The sequence below is a fragment of the Anas acuta genome, chromosome 23 (genome assembly GCF_963932015.1).
Source record: "Anas acuta chromosome 23, bAnaAcu1.1, whole genome shotgun sequence".
Lineage (NCBI taxonomy): Eukaryota > Metazoa > Chordata > Aves > Anseriformes > Anatidae > Anas > Anas acuta.
The window spans coordinates 2,049,530-2,069,587 of record NC_089001.1 but is presented as its reverse complement, the minus strand read 5'-3'; the positions used below and the strand labels follow the sequence as shown (position 1 = coordinate 2,069,587).

Below are 20,058 nucleotides of genomic sequence, written 5' to 3'. Positions count from 1 at the left end.
GCTACTGCCGGGAGGGGGGCTCCAGCAGCTGCAGCCTCAGTCGCTGCCGGCGCTGTTGGGGTTGCGCAGCCGCCCCAGCATCTCACAGAGCATCTGGTTGCAGAGGGCCGAGTAGGGGTTGAGCAGCACCAGCTGCTGCCGGGCGAACGCGCTGCCCAGGCGGGCCGCACGCTGGAAGTCCCGCCGGGCGTCCTCATCGCGGGCCTGCAGCCGGCGGATCAGCCCCCGCTGCACGAAGCTCTGGCAGGCGGCGCGGCCGCAGCCCCTGGCCAGGCGGATGGCGGTGTCCAAGTCCTGCAGGGCACCTGGACAAGGCAAAAGGTGGCGGGGAGCTGGGGGAGTCCGGTGCTTTGCCCCAGTGCCTGGCCCTATAGCCCTTACCTGCCACGTCCCCCTTGAGGCGCAGGGCCTGGGCACGGTTGTTGTATCCCGAGGCGCGCTCGGGGAGCAGGCGGATGGCCTCGTTGAAGCGTTCCAGGGCAGTGCTCACATCTCCAGATTCAGCAGCAGAAACCCCCTGCAGCTCCAGGTCCCGGACCTGCTCCAGCAGCTCGGGCGCAAAAGTCTCCTCTGTGTCGTGACAAAGGCAGCAAGCCCTCGGCCTGTGCTCCACAGTGGGCAGGCGCCAGCACCGGGGTTGTGGGCACCCAGTGCCCTGCTTGGTGCAGCCCCAGGACCTCCCCTCCATCCCCAGGTACCTGTCCCAGGTCCCCAAATCCAGCCCCAGGGATGCAGAGCAGACCCCAAACCACCCCTGGGAGGCAGCCCAGCAGGAAGGAGAGGGGCTGCTCCCCTGCCCATGGGAAGCAACCCGCAGGAACCTGGAGCTGCACCTGCCTCACCTTCCTCCTGGACGTCCTCCTCCTCATCATCCAGTCCAGGGATGTCCCCAAACGGAGTGCTGGGGTTGAAAATGGTCTGCAGGACGGCTCTGTCGTTAGCGGTGGCCATGGTGCTGTGTGGGTGGCAGGGCTGGAGGCCAGCTGCTGGCGGGTTAATGTTCACCCCACTGGCACCGCTCGCCCATCCCTGTCCTATCCCAGCCCGGCCGCTGGGCTCCTCCACCCCCCAACCCAGCCAATTCCCCCCAGGGAGCAGCCGGGCTGCAGGCACTCGCTCTGCCATCCCCATCCTCCTCGGCGTGGTGGTGTTTGGCACCCCTCCTGACCCTGGCCGAGGGCTCTGGTCAAGCAGCTGGGGGCACGCGGGCAGAGCGCCGAAGCGCACGGGGGATGAGAAATAGGATCGTTTAAACCAGGAGGACCAGCTTCCGACTCTCAGGAATAAACCAAGAGCAACCCTCTGCAGCAATAAACTTGACATGTTTATTAATTAAACTATCACTTAAATAAAAAAAAGTGCATAGAAAATAAACATGTTTAAAAACTCCTTTGTTTTTTGTTTTTTTGTTTTGTTTTTACAACTATGTACACTTTTTATTTTTACATTCAGTCTTTTGCAGAGCTTTCAGCATTTTTTTTAAACTATTAAAGTATTTCCTTCTTCCCTGTGACAGGGAGTTAACACTGATGTACTTTAGACACGTTTCCTCTTTTTTTTTTTGTTTTTAAAAAGAAAAACAAAACAGAAGCTTGGAAGAACACAAGAAAAAAAAGATTTGTTATACATGATAAGTTGTCAAGAAGTGTATTTCTAGAACATAACCTTGCCTTTGCAGAGTTTTTTTTTTCTTTTTTTTTTTTTTTCTTTTTTGAAACAATTATTCACCTACCTGTATTTACTAAAGAGACTGTTAAGTTCAATAAAAGAAACACCACAAGTATAGTTCTTGGTTGATAGACAAAGCTACTGTACCTTGTTAAAAAGATACCAGGAAAGCACAGAGCACATTTTTCCCTATATGCAGGTGGTACCCCAACATTCATAACCAAAAAGAGAGGAAAAAAAGGAAAAAACCAAGTTGTACAAGTACTGACTGGTAACAATAAAGGTCAGGGGAGCCCTCGAGCTGCCCGTTCCCGGGCTCCTCGTTTTTTCCTCCCATTTTCCAGCTCTCAGAGCCAGGCCTGCTCGCTGCCTGGCACCGCCGAGGCCGCCTGGAAACGCACAGCCCGAGTTCTTCCCGCCTCCGTTAGCAACTGTAACACAATCCTTATCTATAGTGTTAAGAGAATTAAAAGCCATGGACCGATACTGAACTAGGCTTCATTACACGGTGCATTACTATATTAGTTCCTATATATATTGTATTTATAGTTATAAAAAAAACTTGCAAGTGTTGGATGTGGACCAGTAGTATGGGTTTGAATGGCATGATTCTGCACAAAGACCATCTCACTGAAGAACCTGGTATTGCTTTGAAATGAAAGAAAAACAACGAACAGAAAGATACCCAGCCCTTTGCAATGACCCGCTTTTCCTTTAAAAAAAAATCGGTTTGTACAAATAAAAAATAAACGCCCTAAGGTTCCATTTTTTTTTTTTTTTTTTTTTTTTTTTTTTTTTAGTATTTTCAGATATCATGATCTGTGTCAGTCCTTATAAAATATACATTCATAGACTGGGAAGCTGTGCTGTGCTCACCGTTAGCCCAGGCAGAACGGGGTGGAAGGGCACACGCAGGCAAGCATCTCACGGGTGACAGGACACGCACGCGCTGGCTGCCGAGGCCTCTCCCTGCCTTCCTTCCATTCGCCCAAAAGAGAGAGTCAAACGCCTGCGCTCTGGCTGCGAGCGGGACAGGAGCGTGGGTGCCCTGGCCCGGCGGCACAGCTCAGCTTCTCTGGGTACAGACACTTTCACTGGCCACAGCGGCACCTGCCCAGGCAGCCGCCGCAGGTATAGCAGCAAAGCGAACAGCGAGCGGGGGCCCCACCGGGCCCGTCTGCTCCACCAGTCCTTGCAGGAGGGGATTTCTGGTGCCTGGCTCTGGGGCTGCTCCCGTGGCTTTCCCTCGGGTTCCCCAGCCCCCCATTTCCCAGTCTGGACGCCCTCCTGCTCGGCGCCTGCCCCCGCAGAGCGGCAGGGAGCTGCCGGCGGGGCACGCCGTGCCCCCCTCTTTCCGCACACGGTTCTCAGGTTTAACCACGGTGAGAGCTGTCCCCCAGCAATGCTGTCAAAACCAAGAAAGAAAAAGGACAAAGAGCAGCCGCGTCCGCGGAGGCAGGGCTGAGATCTCGCCCCCAGACGCGCTTTTTGGCCTTCTCAAGGTATGTGCGTTCCCAAACTGTCAGTGCATCAAATCGTTTCAGTAACAAATGCAGCTTCAATTTGACTCTTCTTTAAACAGTTATTACCAAATAATAATCACGCAGTGCAATAAAGAAAGGAAACCAGCAGTTCCTGACCCCGTGAGTGCTGTATTTCATTCCCAGGTCAGAGGAAGAGGTCTCGGGGCCTGAAGCGCACAGATAACGGAGTGCAAGCCTGCAAGCGTGGGGAGTTCAGTCAGTTCGGTCCATTTCCTACAAACTGCTCGTGCAGTTTTGGGGTTGCCTTTCGATTTGGCAGCCCCCAAAACAGCTACTAACCTACCCACAGGGACAGTTTACAAAAGCAAGGGTGCTTCATGGTTTAACTGCTCCAAGGAACGATTGCTCTCGTCTCAAGAGAGACGCTGTGGGATCAGGAGCGCACGCGTGGGTGCGTGCCCCGCACCACCCCAGACGGCGGCGAGCCGAGGAGGGCTGGGGCCCTATTGCTTCGACAGATTTCCACAGGACCATGTTTCTGTGTCCAGAGAGCTGTGAATTTACCTAGAGAAGGAAGGTGCAGTCTTTCTCCAGGGGAGCTGCTCCGGACAAAGCAGTGATGAGCGGCACACTGACCCTCCGTGACGGGGACACGACCCGGGGACCTGGGCGCAGCGAGGGGCCCGTGCAGCTGACCTGGGCTGGGGATGCCCCTCACTGCCCCAGCCCCACACTCATCCAAGCCCCCCCTTTAGGGACAGCTGAGCTGAGTGGACACGGCAGGGTGGGAAATGCTCCCACAAATGCCAATCCTGAACGCCAAGCAGAAGAGGTGAAGTTACTAAGGGTCAGTTCTCTCTCTCTCTCTTTCCTGAAATACACACAGGACACTGGTGTGTGGCAAGGCAGAATCATGCCTCCATGTTCAGATACAGTTCCCATGAGTCAAACTCCTCCTAAGCTGGGCAATTCTTCCTCCTGCCCCTATCTTGACAAGAAAATAAAAGTTTAAGGTCCAGCCAAACCTCCTAGAAACAGTTACTGAAGTCAAAAAGGCAGAAGAAGATTAAAAAATAAAAATAAAGTGTACCCCTCTCTCTGGAGAAAGGATCAGACTGTGTCCAGCCAGATATTTCCTATAACCGTCCTATGAAAATAAAAACAATATTAAAAACAGATTCTTTTAAATTAGGATAATACCACTGTTTAAAAAGCCTCGTCATAAGTGCTTTTACCTATGAAGTGCTTCTCATAGAAAAATATACAAAATATATTTACATTTATAAAACCTTAAATACTAAACTGTAAACAGAACAGAGTAAAATCCAATGTCTTAATTTGTTAGGCTTGGGGCTTTTTCTTTCCTTTTTTTTTTTTTCTTTTGAGGCGTGGAGCAGACCCAAAAGGGAGGAGGAATTACATTACTTTCACCAGGACAATAGTGTCTTCTGATTCACTTCAAATAAGCTCGATTCTTCAGCTACCACAATTTCAGCTGTGCCAATCGCTAATTGATTTATTCCTATGCATTTCTAAGTGCTGCACGGAGTACATGGGGCTGGTTAGTGTTTGGCCTTGCATTTTCAGAGAATTTACACTCCATTTTGGTGCCTCTTCCTGTGCCTTTCATAGCAGATTACGAAACCACACACCGAAGACGGGTCGCGACAGGCACGTGCCTAGAGAAGTCACTTGTTTGTCTCTACATCACACCCTAGGACGCTGCTCGAGGAGGCTGAGCAGAGCAGCTCCTGGGGAAGTGCCCTCAGAAGTCCCTCCTAGTTCTTGCTCTACAGCCACAAGCGGCCAACAGCAGAATCCGCTGCCACCACTGCTTCTCTCCCCTGAAGACGTTTGTCCCTTGGGGCAGCCCCACAGTAGCAGACACACCACTGTAGCCAGAGGAGCCTTTCAGTCCCTAGGTCAAAGGAGAAAGACAGCCTCTGACGACAGGAACATGGGAAAACGCCGCTTCCCTCCTACACGGCAGAGGGAGGGTGCTGCTGAAAGCAAGCGTTTGCTCTCAAAGATTTACAGCTCTGAAACCAGTTGGCACAAGCCCTTTCTCTGCTAAAGAATGCCAGGAATTCCCCTGCACTCGCGCAGGAATTTCAGAGCGAAACACTATCCAAATCCTTCTCAGTTTACCTTCGGCTGCTATCTGATGCTCTCCCCCATTCAGTCTTCCTAGATTAAAACAGATAAGCCAGACCCACGCGGCGCAGCAGGCCACCTATGCCACACAGTATACCAACCAACTCACAAATAGTGTTTTGGAGATGCATAGCACAAGGAATCACAGACACGTACAAAGTTCTCAGAGTAGCTGGTTGGCGGGACACAGTTTCTCTCCCTAGGAGAAAAGAGCAGTCACATACTGTGCTTTCAAAACTTATGACACAACAGTCGAATGAAAACAAGAACTCCACATTCACCACTTTGAGCCAAGAGACAACAGAAGGACGGGATCCGTGAGGACTCCCCTATACCTGGGTCTGTCTACCCTCCCCTCTCCCACTCATTAGCCCCATTCTGACAAACAAATTCTGAGGGTTGGGGCAGGAACGACAATAGCAAAAACATAATCACACTGAGGATCTTCTCCAGTCGCCTGTGTCTTTCATAAGGGTAAGTGTGCGCATGCGAGACATGAAGATGTGGACTCTGACAGAGAAACACAGCCGCCAGTTAGGTCCCTGAGCCCAGCTGATCTTCATTCCTGCCTCCGTCCTTCCCTCTCCCTTGCGAATGGCAGGGTAGGGATTCACTAGAAGCTTTGGTTCGCCCCAGGCCCTTTAGGGCTCACTTGCAGGTCACGGAAGTTCTAGTTTAAAAACTTCCTGCACTTCTTGGCACCGCAGTTACAGGGCAGTTTGTTGCTGGCGTCTTCAATGGGGAACTTGTAGTCATACGTAAGTTCTTCCCCCCGGTAGATTTTGCGCATGGCGAAGATGACAATGTGTTTTTGGCCATCAATGTTGATGACCCGGGAGTAGCAGTTGGGCTCACAAGAGTGATTGATGAAGCGGGCTGCATTCCCATGCATGGTGGCATCCACCACTTCAGAGTCATCGATGCGGAACATGTAGCAACCAATCCCCTACACAGAGGACAGAAAGACAATTAGGCAAGTGAGGCGAAGAGATAGCTACGCTAACAGACAGCTTAGATTATTACAGTGATGTGGCAACCGAAAGTCAGGTCGTTAAGAATATCTGCAACCTCTCTTCACTTGTCTTCGTAAGCTCATGCTTGAATTATTTCATCCCTTCACCCTTTGGATCTGCAACACGAAGACCCCACTGATGTCTTTCCCAGTCCAGAAGATAAAATAAGAAACGATCTAGAGCTCCAGTAAGTATGGGTTCTTGTTACAAAGAACTTTGACCCCAAAGCCTGATTAATAGCCAAGTTCACTGCCTGCTATATTTCCTTATATGACCCAATGGGAAAAGTGGCCTGTTATGCTTTTTAAGAAGTTCTGCAAAAGCCCTCAAAACTCACCTTACTGTCATAGTACTTCTCTCGTTTGTCAGTGAGGATGGAGCGAATGACATTGCCCGAATATTCGATCACCATCTCACCTGCATCGATGTTCCTTTTGCAGAACAGGCCCCGGCCATGGATGGGAGACCTAAAAAAGCAACAGGGTAAGAGAATATTTCAAAAAATACACGTGAAACTTGGAAACGTAGGACCGCAAACACTGCAGAAAACAAGTTATTTCATTACAAGGCCCACAGCATTATGTCACACTTCTACAACGTACTGCCAAAGAGAACACCACTAGAGCTCTTCTGTCCACTCCTAAGCAAATGCCTTGGCTATCACCAAGATAAGTCAGCAGGAATAAGTAGCTTGTGCTGAGGATTACTTCTTCAAATAAAAACAAACAAAGATGCTTCTTCCCCTCAATTTTGCACCACGACTTCAGAGGTTTTCAGTTTTTACCTTTCTCTGTCCGAGATGCCCATCTGAGAGTACCAGAACAAAACCATACCTGTAAACACCAACTGCCTCCTTGGAGGTCTTCTTCAGGTGTCGGAATCGCATGGGCATTGGCAGATCCATACTGGTTGCCCTCCTAGAACAGAGAGATGCTATTAAGTGATGACATTTATTTGAGAGCCCATGCCATGTGTATTACCTAGGATAGTTTCCAAGACAAACTTTCAGTCACTGCAGCCCACTGAGAACACAATCAAAATTAATTCAGTGTAATACACATGTGCACGCGTACACACTACGTGTAGAGCAGTTCTTTCTCTCATATCTTAACTCAAACTCATTGCTAATCAGCAATCCTTTCTTTCAATACAGGTCATTTTCTCCCTTTACTCATGAAATTCTCATCAGAATGTTTGCCTTACATTAGCAGGGAAAAGAAACATCGAAAGGAAGCCTGAAGGTGACCAATCAGACCAGTTGTCAGTTATCTCGCTATTGTAGGAGTCTCCCCTGTATTTTCTAGGGCTTTGTAGCTTTGAGGTTTTAAATACCACCTCAAAACCCACAACACACAACTAAGCCTAATCTCTTAGTTTTAACACCACAGCGTTATTTTCCGCCTTTAAACCCTGCTACATACCGGGCTGATTTCAGTTGTACTTCCTCCTCTTCCTCATCGTTTGGGTTGTATTCTGGCGGCTGTCGGTGTTTAGATGCCAAGAAATTAAACATATCAAATGCAGATTTCCTGCAATTTAATGAGATCAAAGGAATTTTGTGTTACTAACTAAAAATAATTGAAACATTTGGTTGCCACAACAACTTGACATGTTTATTGCTTCACACCTTCTCCTGTCTGTCCTCTTTCACAGCTTTCTATGCATCAGGGTAACACACAATGGTTTCTGAGAACTATAAATGAAGGCACAAGCCAGGAAAGCTTTGTTAAACAAAGCAACTGACAACAGGATTGCACAGAAAAATGCACAGACTCACAAGATGCAATATAATTGATTTACCTGAGAAAGCTGCTAATATTTCTTTTTAACTGAGAGCAGACAGTGCTCTAGAGACTTGTTGCCTGTGCCCTGACATAGGATTAAACAAGCCAATGGACCATTAACCTTAACAATGACAAAGCTCACACTTGCCTCAGGTGGACTTCGGCCCTAGCAGAGCCATGTGGATTCAGAGGCGGCTCATTGGCCTCCTCTGGTTTATGAAATCTGAACTTGTAGTTGTGGCAGTGCTTTGCTCCATAAAGTTGCTCAATCAGAAACACAACAGTATCGTGGATAATCCCCAGCATCCTCAAACCATTCACACCTGGAATATGAAATAGAGCACAACAACAAAAATGAAACCAGAAAAACCTGACTATGCAGCCTAGAAACAGGAGGATACAGCAACTCATTAAACATCACTTTTTTGCTAGCCTGCAATTTTCACAGAAGCACTGGATTAGCTAGTTCACTCTACATAAGAATTTTACATCGCTTGATTAGGGGAAGTTATTCTCCATAAAAACAGTAAGCAGCTGAACTGAAACTTTCAGAACATTGAACCCTAAGATGCTCCCAGACAGACCTGTTTGTTCTTACACATTCAGAAGCACAGTAAAAGTGAACTTGGCGCTGGATGTTACCTGCAAAAGATAGCTGTTTCAGGCGGGCATTTGAACGGGCTTCTTGAACTTTGTCAGTTAGTGACTTCCAAGCATCTGCAGTTACACAAAAAGACGACAAAGCAGTGAAAGAGTATCCAAAGCGTTGGGCACAGAAGACTGCCAGAACAGGTACCTTGCTATGTCTCTATTTTGCCATGTTTTACCAGGTTTCCAGTGAAACAACCTACTATTAGTAGATTTGCAAGTGCACGTGCAGTATGCTGTTTTCCAACAAAACGTTCACATCTAAATATGCTAATCAGATAATATGAAGTTTGCATTCCATTCATGGACCATAAATTAAGATCTTTGCATCCCATTGCTTCCATCCTCTCCAAAATTCACTGCATCATAAAAGAGAAGTAAGCTTCTTCAGCAATTGCTCTGGAGGATAAGTCTAAATGCCATACTGTCTGATCTACACTGTTTCTTGACAAACTATGGCTCAACACTGTTGGTCAATTGATAAAACAAAACGGGACAGTGATCTATCTATCTATATTTTAACAGGATCCAGACATTGCTAGGAACTAGGACTGTTCTAGGGCTGTAAATCAGGAGATTTTTTTTTAAACGTATAAAAACAACAGATTCTCAGAAGTCACAATTTTACTTCTAGCACAGAAAGTTAAAACCAATACAAAAGAAAAGCACAGTTCTTACCTTCAATACTTTCTGCACAGATTTGAAAGCCATCATCACTTGATATCTCAAAAACCAAACCTTTCTTCGGTTTCTTCTCACCAAGACATTCTTTCCTCTTTTGTTCTTGCTGAAGCCAAAACATAAGCGGGGAGCTGAAAGTGCTCTCTTCTTCCTCAATAGCTTTTGAGCCTAGAAAAGACAGAAGCTACTATGAAGATGGAAATTAGGTAGAATGATTTTTCTTTTCCCCATTGGTTGTTGCAATGGGTAGCAATATACACTTCCAGATTTAGTTTAGAACATCCAGAAAGTGCCTCGGAGCTCTCATATCTAGCAGTCATCCTAAAATGTGCTTTCTAAGAATCAATACTTCAACAGATTTTACTCAAAGGAAAGAATTCTAGATAGTGTTGTAGTAAGAGTGTAAAATCTCAAGTACTGAAATTCCCACAAGCTAAAAGTAGAGACAACTATTTGTACAGATTTTATTTAAAGTGATCAAACCTTTCCTCACTTTAAAGCATGACTAAAAAGAGTACTAGATCCGAGATTTTCTTCTGCAAGAACAAGAGAGACAAAGTAATAATTTCCCAATTTGGAGAATCCCAGGACTTGGTGCTCTTGAAGAAGCAACATACCTGCATTTTCTTGCTCATTTGCTGAAGCCTGTGTTGACTGAGGTTCCGTGAAGACTGACATTTGCCTTTAGAAGGAAATGAGAATTAAGACTACTTAATAACCTACTTCATTCCCATTTTTCAGTGACTGAATCAGTGCTAAATAAGCTCACATTTGTTTTATTAATTTATTTATTTTTGTTTGTTCATTTTTAATTATAAGACGGCTACATAATTAACTTTGGTGGCCTTGGAAAATCATGGGAAGACAGCAAGCAGTTATCCAAGGCAAAGCCAATCCTAGGGTACTTATTCTGTAAATCAAGGGCTTTTGTAGCTATTAATCTGGTAGGCTCACCAGCCATGAAGAGTCAACTACAAAACCTGGGGACTAGACAGAGGAAAAAAAACAAAAAACATTTTGCAGATATATTCTAGCAGCAGTTCAACTGGAAATGAACAAACAAGATTCTACTCTCTAGCATTTATTTTTGTGGTACCTATCAGTCTGTAGGCAGCAGCCTGATTTAATACAATCCGCGACCTGTTCTGTTTATTAGTCCTATTCTGTAATAAGTTATATGCTAACATATGATCAGCCAAAATTGTTTGAGTAAGCAATAAGCTTCCCAAAACTATATTCAACTTTATTTAAACTTAAGCCAGCAGAACCTGAGGGAAAGGTGTATTTCATGCTTACCCTGCAGACTGGCCACATTGTTTCTGTGATGGCTGATCTATGCTTGCTGCATCCTGCACATCTGCCTTCACAGCAGGAGTCCTGGAAGAAAAACAGTTAGGAACATTCAAAACACCTGACTATTCATGTACAGCATACCCGAGACTGGAAGGCAGTAATAGATCCACTGGGATTTATCACAAGTGATTCAGCAGTTCAGCAGAACTACACAGGTAGTGACAACAACTGCTCCTGTGCTAAAATAGATCGCGTTTCCAGCGCTACATGAGATTCAAGACTTGCACTCAAAGAGGAATGAGTAGCATGAATCTGGTTGCAAGAGAAACAAGTCTGAGCGACCATAAGCAACAAGCTCAGGGGTGAAGGGAGGCATGGTGGAATGCTGACAGCCACAGCAAACATTTCCAGACTAAAACAAATTCGCAAGTAACAGCAACACAAAAAAGCTATTTAAAAAGATTAAGCTGTCCAAATAGCTCTAGATCATCTGTTCAAGCATCAGATGTCTTGCAAGACATGGAGGTGATCAAGTAATCACACAAGTGATGTGCAATATTTGTCAATTACCATAAGATGGATACTACCACCTTTTAGCACCAGCGCTCATTTTGGTCTGTTCTTTAATGCAGAAGGAATTGGAAGTAAGTGCTACATCTCCCTGGTGAAATGCATAATTGTTGGCAGTCACACTAGGTGACAACCATGTGCTACATCCATAAAACCATCTAGTTTTGTATGTAAAGCATAGACCAACAATTCTGTTTCTCTCTACAGATCCATATTTCAAAGTCAATTCAAATGTCATTTTAATTTAAGGTTTGGAAAATAACCCTCTACTCTAAGAGACTAATGCACTCTGCTGTTCTGACAGAGTCTAGAGCCAGATTCTTCCAGTTCTCTCAGTTCCTCCCCAGTCCCTGTTGCCTGCATGGCCTCGGGAGGATGGAAGAGGGGCAGGAAGAATAAAGCATGTACTGGAGAGGCATTACACTCGCAGATACAGGCACGCAGTTTAAATTTCATAATCAAAATTACCAGGGCAACAGGGTAACAGTGCAGCATTTTGGTGCCTTAGAACACTGATAATAATACTATTAAAACTTCTCGAGCACTTAAGTACACTAACAGCATACTGGAATAGAACACAACACCTGTTCCAGTACCGTATTCTCAACCGATACATCTAAAACACTCCTTAATTTGCTAGAGTTGTTGACGACAAAAAAAAGTCCTCCTAACCCCAATCCTCAAAGTCTTAACTTCCTCATCCTTCCTCTTCCAGAGGTAAAAGGTCTACTAACTTCGTTAGAGATCTGCTTCCCATTGACAGCTGAGTTTTTTACATTAAAAATTATCAAAAGGCAAATCTGCAGTAGAAATTAGAGAAAGATCCTTTCCTATATTGTTACAGTCTCACAGATGAGCAAAGCAAACACTTCTCTTACCGTGTAGCTGAGACTTGGGGTACAGCCACAGCTCCTCTGTCAGGAACGTGTGCTTCAGAGGAACCAGCCCACAAGTGAGAAGTTTTGTGCTTCTTTCCATTCCCTTTCTCTAAAGACGGCTGAATGCGCTTGATTTTTGGCTTCATTTTTGTGGGACCGAGCATAGAGCTGCTCGCAGACTGCTGACCGGATGATGGGGAGCCTCCAGGAGATGCTGAACTGGCATGCATCACTGATGAGGAAACCTTGTTTTGTTCGAGGCCAGTACTGCTGGGAACATCAACCAGCTGGGGGAAGCTCGACAGCTGAGCTGTTGCTGAAGCTGCACCGAGGTCTAGCTGCGAGGAAGCGATTCCAGTCTTGCTGGCTAAGAGTTGTGTCATGTGCTGAAGCTGGTAAGAGCCTTCTGGCTCAGCAGATGACTGAGCAACTGTCATGCTCATGCTCTGTGCTGAAGGCAGAACACAGATGCTCGATGCAGCCGTCATTGCTGCCGTAGATGGAGTTTGTGACGTCCCCAGCTGCGAAAACATCCCAGAACCTGGAGGTAAAGTCATGTGAGGCTCTTGAAGACCAAGGCTCTGATGACTAGCTTTGATCAAGAGGTTGCTTATGGAACCAAGGTCCCCTAACAAGCCAGGGCTAGTCAACGTTACCGAACTTTGTCCCAACACGTGGCTAGGAACCGACCCGCCAGTAGTAGGGGCTGCTGTGGCCTGCATGGATACCACATTCAGCACCGAGGAACTTGACGCCAGCCCTGATACAGGCCCCGTGGGAAGGTGACCAGCATCTGGCCCGATAACACTGGGAGATGTGCCAACTGCAGCAGCAGTCCCACTTTGTGGGAGCAAAGAGGTTTGCTCGAAATACATTACTCCCGACTTGGACCTTTTGATAATATTGGGGACAGTTCTATGGGATGTTGAATTCGCAATGGTGCCCAAATCCAGCGGGTGGTTGGAAATTTGGGAAGGAGCGAAATTAATTAAAGTCATGTTGGAGACCATATCAGGAGGAGCTATAGCAGAAGGGGTTCCAGAGGGAGCCAGCTTCTTGTTCTTCCGTGACTGCAGACGAGATATTGGCCGTTTCTTGCCCAGGGCAGCAGTTGGTGTCGAAGCAGTGGCACCGAGGTCTGTCCTCTGACTGGCTTCAGACACTAAGAGCTGAGGATCAGGGGGTGGCTGCACACCAATAAGAAGACCTGGTGAAGGACTGCCAATATTCGGTGGGAAGCCGGTCTGCGAGGCGGTGGAGAAGGGATGTATATGCTGGTGGTGGGACATGGGCAACAATCCTTTGCTGGTGGGAGGAAATAATGACTGAGATGAGGGCAAGCTGGGATTTAATCCCGTGGTCAGCGTGAGCCCGCTTCCCATGGGCCCCAGGACTGAGGCATTAGTCTCCATCACGCTCTGTGCTGAGCTAACAGAAGGTGTCAGCTGAATCTTCTGAGTGACGCCGTTGGGAAGGGTTTGGAGGACGTACAGGGGCTGCATGTTTTGATTGACCACGAGCAGTTTTTCTGCGGCTGGCTTGAGGTGGGGTGGTGTCGTCTGCACTGCAGCGTTGGAAATCTGAGAGGGGCCGGGACTGTCTGTGGAATTGGGAACATACTTCTGGTTTTGCAGGGGAACGGTGGGCGACACGGGCACTTGGATACCTGGGGTCCCGCTGTTCCGAGTTAAATCTTGGTTGCTGCCGTGTCCTTGCTCTACTGGGCCACAGGGCGGGCTGGCTATGTGCTCTGCATCGATGTGACCTTGGATGAAGTGGTCAGGAGTCATGTGTCCTTCAGGGCTCGGGTCTACTCCTGGACTCAAAAGAGTCGTATCACCCTCACTGGAAGCAGATTTTTCTGTAACGGTAACTCTTTTTTCCCCAGATTCTGTGGAGGGCAAGGCAAGTATCGACCTCTCCCCTGAAGAAGACAGTGAAGACTCCGAAATTACAGCAAGTCTGTTGTGATTTTGGCTGGGCACCGTAGGGCTGCGAGTCGTCAGAACAGAGAGATCAGAAGGAAGTTCCAGGGGTAATTCAAATTGTTCCTCTGCTGATATGGAGGAAGAAACACTGCTATCCACTGGCTCAGCTGTTGGCAGCTGTTGGGAAAATACTTCAAACAAACCCATATCCTTGCCACGGTTGCTATCCAGCCCTAAACCTTCTCCAAGTGTTAGAAGTTCAGATGACGACGACTCTGGACTTTCTCCTAATGCCTGCATTGATGGTGTATTCTTCAGCACAAAGTCCATGATGTCTGAAGGCAGGATGTTTCCGCAGTCATCACTGTTGTTATTGTCAGAATCAGATTTCAGAAGTTCTGTGTTAAAAGTATCCAGTAAGTTCTTATCAGAAGGCGTGCTTGCATGAGCCCTACGACCTGTTTCCAACGAACTCAGTTGAGCTTCCAGAGAGTCCTGACCTTGTGTTTTAACCCTGCTCACAGAATGGCAGTTATCAATCTTTGGATCAGTTTTGTGGACTGCAGGGCTCTTTGTGACTTGTACTTTTTCCCCAGTTTCTTCAGTTCTATCCAGCTTTATGTTTTCGGTTCCATTTTCTTTTCCACTCCTTTTTGTTACTTGATTTACTTTCCTTGTTGTGGCTGTGACACTTGTATCACTTTCAGTCCCGTCATCTACGCCATCTAACTGTGAGATTTTTGGAAGATCACACTGCTCCTCCTCCCTGAATAAGTTATGGGACGCAAGCCTCTCCTCGGTGTTCGAGGGAACCACTGTTCTAGTGAAATTATAGTAGTACAAGTCATCTTCGTCTGATGTACTCAAGTCATCTGCACCATCCACTTGTCCTTCTGCAGATCGCTTTCCTCGTTTCTTCCCAGTCGAGTTGCTATAGAATGGAATATCTTCTTCTCCATAAGACCTCACACCATACAGAGGTGTCAATCCAAAGAACATGTTAGATCTCGCCCGTGCACTTCTCCGTGGATACCTCCGCTTGTATGAGCTTTCTTCTTGAGCTTTAGTTCCATCCTGAAGCATCAAGTTGTTATCTTGAACGGGCAAATTTTCATACGCGTTATTCTGAGATTCCTGTGCTGGTGCTTTATTTGGACTTTCCTGAACTACAGAGTTATCTTCTGGGCTTTCAGACGAGGGCTCTGATGAAGCAGCCAGTTCTGCCCCTGCAGACTGATGTTCAGCATCACTTTCTTGCTGTGCAGCTTTAGACTGGTTTTCATTTTCCATCTTGAGAGGTGTCAGAGTGACTTTAACAGTGCGTTTTCTAGGTGCCTGTGATTCCTTAGAAGCCACTTCAATCGGCACTGCAGAGCCTTTAGAGGACCCCTGTGAGGGTGGAGACTTCTCACCAGCTTTTTCAGCAGGAATATTATTACATAACCTCTGACTAATTTGTTCAGTCACCAAGCCCTGATTACCAAATTCTGATTTCAGGTTTCCTTCATCACTGCCTACTGCTTGACTTGGATCTGCAAGAGATTTCAGGGAATGCTTCTCTTTAAAACTCTCTTTCGCTAACTTTTTCCCTTTCTGACGCCTGTCTCTAGAGGCAGAAACTGCCTGCTCACTTGCTGCAGGAGATCTGCTATTTACCCCTGCAGACTTCAATGTCTTTACATCCATTTCATCAACCAAAGCAGTTTTATCTGGCTGTACGGGCTCCAAGTGCTGATCTCTGTCTTTTCTAGGGCCTCTCTGGTGCAAAGACTGAAAAGATATTGTTTCTTTGGAGGAAAATGATCCTGTAGATTCTTGAAAGGTTCCTATTTTAACATTTGTTTCTGTGCCTGATGAACTGTTTGGTTGAGTAGACATTTTGGAGTTTCCTCCAGAGGCAAAAATATGAGCTGAATAATCTGGGTCCTTTGAGGTCAGTGTTTTCATCTTCTCTCCCTTTGAAGGTGCACTTTTGGCTAACAAATCCGAACTACTTGAATGTTTTCCCTCTGAAGACTGAGATGCATCTGCCTGGTAAGTTTTACTTCCACTTGTAGCTGCTGTCTTCTGGGAGCTTGAACTGGTAGAGCAGCTTTGAACTGGAGCACTTGTGGTACCTGAATTCACAGATCCCACAAAGCGGTCAGTATTTTTTACACTCAGTTCATGTTCTGAAGAGGACCCTGTGTTGGAAACTGAAGAGACACTGTGCCTGGAATAAGTATTCCCAGCTCGTGTAGGTGAAATCATACGGAGTTTTGATTGCTGCTGTGATAAAGAAGAAGTGCTATGTCTCCTAGAACCAATGCTCTTAAGTCCAGAGGACAGTAAAGGATCTCCAACTGTAACTATTTCATGGGTCACTGGCGTAGGACTCCCTGAGAAAATAAAGCAAGGAAGACTGTTAAGTGATCTGAATCCTTCACAATCGATACATATCCCATTCCCTCATAACACAATAAATTAAAACAAAACAAAACAAAACAACAACAACAAAAAAAAACAGCAACATGAAAACCCTTCAACCACATAGCATAAACATAATGATTACATTTCAGATACATACTAAAAATCTGACACTGTCAATCAGTATTGATCACATAAGGCTCACAAGTCTGTATCTCAGGGTTCAGTACCTCACCTTTAGGTGCAAATTTTCAAAATTATTTAAAAAGAAAAATGTTACTCATATAGATACATTATGTGACCTAAAATATTGGATTTATAATTCCATCTGGAAAAATATCATCTGAGATTATTAAGCCCCTAACTTTTCTTATAGTTCTTACATATTCCTGCTACAGCATTGCCCAAACATTGCTTTCCTCGTCCCACAGAAATTTTTGCTTCAATCATCCATTTCTTGACAGGCCATTTCTACAATGTGTTTTTCAGAAATGTCCTTCCCTCAAACCTATTGCCGTTTTCCATTTTCTTCTGGAACAGGAAACTAAACATCACATTCTGAATAAAGCCAAAAAAAGACATGAACCAACCAACCAAAAAAAAAAAATCCAAAAGAAACAAAACCAAAACAAATCAAAGCCAACAGCAATACCTGCAGAGGGTAAAGGCCTAGAGCCAGGAGACCTCTGTGTGGAGGGGTAACTTGGTGTCCTGATCCTAAGGCCCTTTGAGACCAATGGATAGCAACAGGAACTAGAGGTCTGAGAATGCATGGGACGATCTGGTGATGGTGGGTTTACAATTTCAGGTGCATTTCTGCTGTCTTTGGATAGAGTTTCTGTTGTGGCATGAAAGAGAAACAACAATATAAGTCACTACTGAATTCTAAAATCTATGACCTGATATATTGCTATTAGGTTTCTCTTGAGGAATCAGGGTATTTGTTAAATAAATATAGACTCTGCTATTGATTTCCCTCAGCTTACACATTAAACTATGTTAAATTTTAATGAACTTCTACATTGACAGTGATGACTGCTTTTAAAAATTTTAAACATCTTCCAAATGTTCCTTTTCTGCACACTGAAAAGGATATGGATTTTACGTTTATTGTTTTTGTTCTTGTTTTGTTTTTGGAACTCACCTACGTGTATGGAAGAAGCAGTTTGGAAACACAGAAGCAGAACAACACTACTATTTAACATGGTATCTAACAATCCACAAGTTATATACCAACACTGACACTGGAGTTAAGATTTATAGTTCTAGATCATTAGAAAAATCTCAGATCCGTAGAGTAGAAAGCACTATTACAGTAGTTCAGTTTGGCTCCAGTTTTCTAAGTTAGCAGGCACTACAATCATGGAGCAGATTCTGTCCAAATCAATTTTAAAAGACAGAAGGTCCCAGCTGCTACCTGACTTTCTGGTAAGGATATAGTACGGCAAGAACACGTAGAGAATATATCTTTAACAAGTCCTTAGAAGATTACCTGTAAGGGGAACTGGGCTATGGGCAATTGTTCTGTTATCATCATGTTCTACAGTGCTGTTGATATCAGGTTCTATGACTGGTGGTCGGCATTCCATGATCTTGCAGGTATACACACAGCGTTTCCTGGCATCTGTTGTGCTCCAGTACACTCTGGAGCACCTAGAATACAATTCAAACATAAAATCTTTTACTCACTAGTCAAGTAAGCCTTGACATTTTAAATTTGTAGTTTCCTGAAATTACACAGAATGAATAAAGGCTTTCTATCACAACATGCTGCATAACTAGCTTAGGCATTAGATTTCTGAACAGTTTATGAAAGCTACGGTCAATTTCTACATTTGTTACTTCAATGCCAGTTTGGCACTAAGGTAGTAAAAGACATTGCTGTGAAAAAGCATATACTCACTGATAGCCAATAGGAAACAACTTATCTTCACAGTCTGAGAGGTCATTCAAAATTCCTAAACAGTCTATTGTCATTGAACCTAAGCAAAAAGAGGAACAGAAAAGTCCCATGAACAAGATGCCAGCACCAGAAATGGAGGAAGTATTCAGGGACTAGACCTCACCAATCATCATGTGGATGTTTTCTGGTTCCAAGCCACTCAGAAATTTTCTTCTCAAACTGATTCCTTCAAAATCCACAAAAACTCTCCTAAGAACTTCAAACCCATTCTCAGGAACCACCTGGAGCAAAAATCCACAAAACATCTCATTAACTTTAAAAGGAACCACTATAAATATACAACGCTGTCTGTTGTACCAGATCCTCTGTGTGGTTCTTGAACCACGACATAGTACCTCTTCCCAAACTTCCTCATGCCAGTTATGTCACTAACTTATTTTTAACAGCACTGTGGTCAGGCCCTCATTCATAAAGAACACATTCAATCTTAACTTTTAAAAAATGATTATAGTTACAGGCTGTCTACACCTTCAGACAAAGAAATGCGTGGAAGAAAAACCTCACCTCTCCTTTGATCAAATCACGATGCCTCTGGCAGTAAACCTTCTTATCATCCAGAAAAACACAGTTCTTGGCTCGTGAGCACATGAAATGATAGTTACTTGTACAGGAAGTGAGGCAGCAGCCTACTGTAGCGCCTGACTTCTGACAGAACTCACATCTCTGCAAAAGCAAAAAATAAAGGTAAAAATTAATTGATTCTAAAATCAGGCTACCATTTATGTCAGTTGTTTTCTTCTGCAGTAGTAGAATACACATACTCACCAGCTGCTTTCCCCGGATCACAGCCATGTGCACATTTTTCAGAGAACCATCATCATCTTCAAACACTTCTGCTGACCATAAAGCACAGTTCACGTGTGTCCATTCATTTTGGCCAATATACAGAAGACGTCCAGCATCCTAAGGAATGGGAGGAAACCATTTTTTTCCCCCTCAAATGTTCCACAAGACACAAAAGCCTAGCAGGTTTCAACTGCACCGGATTTAAATTCTCCCCAAAAGAAAGTTCAACGAGCTAGCACTACTTTCAGAGCTTAAAAGATACACGTAAATGAGGCAGAGAAGACTACAGCTAAGTACATGATATAAAAAACTACCTTAGGAAGAAAAAACATTTAAAATTCTCTTCTTATAGAAACATGTCAAGAGGCTTAAATGTAAGAAATGTACACTGTTCACGGAAACGTGGCGATGTTACTTGGTGAATTTCTTAACGACACGCCTGATGTTAATGCCACGCAACTTTCTAACCAGAACAAAAGGTAGCTGCAGATTATTTTTGTTTCAAACGACACACCAAGATATTAAAAAGGCAAAACAAACAAACCACCCCACTATCTCTTAGAATCAAGTATCCAGCCTATTCACAGTACCATGTCTGTTGTCCTGCTTAAGCCAGTTACTATCAAAATAGGCACATCAGATACTTACATTAGCGCTATCATCACCGTATTTCAGGCACAACGCACACTGCCTGTTGTCTTCTACATCTGGAGGTGGATTAAGCTCAGGACTATCTTCTCTGCTTCTGTCAGAACCTTACAGTTAAAAGAGAGAAAGATTTTTACTTCGGAAGGTCAGGAAA

At 45.0% G+C, this 20,058-nt stretch overlaps 2 protein-coding genes across 5 annotated transcripts in view; both read right to left on the bottom strand.

Annotated features, from left to right (window-relative positions):
• Positions 1–16: 16 nt before the first annotated feature.
• On the bottom strand, positions 17–993 carry TTC36 (tetratricopeptide repeat domain 36). The gene is made up of 3 exons (XM_068659401.1): positions 843–993; positions 382–570; positions 17–305 (listed from the first exon to the last, which is right to left on the bottom strand). The coding sequence occupies exons 1-3, from the start codon at positions 949–951 to the stop codon at positions 37–39; spliced, it is 567 nt and encodes a 188-aa protein (XP_068515502.1). The 5' UTR covers positions 952–993; the 3' UTR covers positions 17–36.
• Positions 994–1,303: 310 nt separating this feature from the next.
• The window catches only part of KMT2A (lysine methyltransferase 2A), a 44,521-nt gene continuing 25,766 nt past the window's right edge, over positions 1,304–20,058 (bottom strand). For all 4 annotated transcript variants that reach the window (XM_068659346.1, XM_068659348.1, XM_068659347.1 and 1 more), the window contains 17 exons: positions 19,905–20,011; positions 19,236–19,373; positions 18,975–19,133; positions 18,574–18,691; positions 18,411–18,489; positions 18,000–18,160; positions 17,160–17,345; positions 12,174–16,479; positions 10,729–10,809; positions 10,050–10,114; positions 9,430–9,600; positions 8,746–8,820; positions 8,252–8,426; positions 7,741–7,848; positions 7,153–7,236; positions 6,657–6,786; positions 1,304–6,252 (listed from right to left, as the gene is read on the bottom strand). In XM_068659346.1, coding sequence (XP_068515447.1) covers positions 5,977–6,252; positions 6,657–6,786; positions 7,153–7,236; positions 7,741–7,848; positions 8,252–8,426; positions 8,746–8,820; positions 9,430–9,600; positions 10,050–10,114; positions 10,729–10,809; positions 12,174–16,479; positions 17,160–17,345; positions 18,000–18,160; positions 18,411–18,489; positions 18,574–18,691; positions 18,975–19,133; positions 19,236–19,373; positions 19,905–20,011 — 6,419 coding nt within the window. In that variant the 3' untranslated portion in view covers positions 1,304–5,976. The remainder of the gene's footprint in view (positions 6,253–6,656; positions 6,787–7,152; positions 7,237–7,740; positions 7,849–8,251; positions 8,427–8,745; positions 8,821–9,429; positions 9,601–10,049; positions 10,115–10,728; positions 10,810–12,173; positions 16,480–17,159; positions 17,346–17,999; positions 18,161–18,410; positions 18,490–18,573; positions 18,692–18,974; positions 19,134–19,235; positions 19,374–19,904; positions 20,012–20,058) is intronic.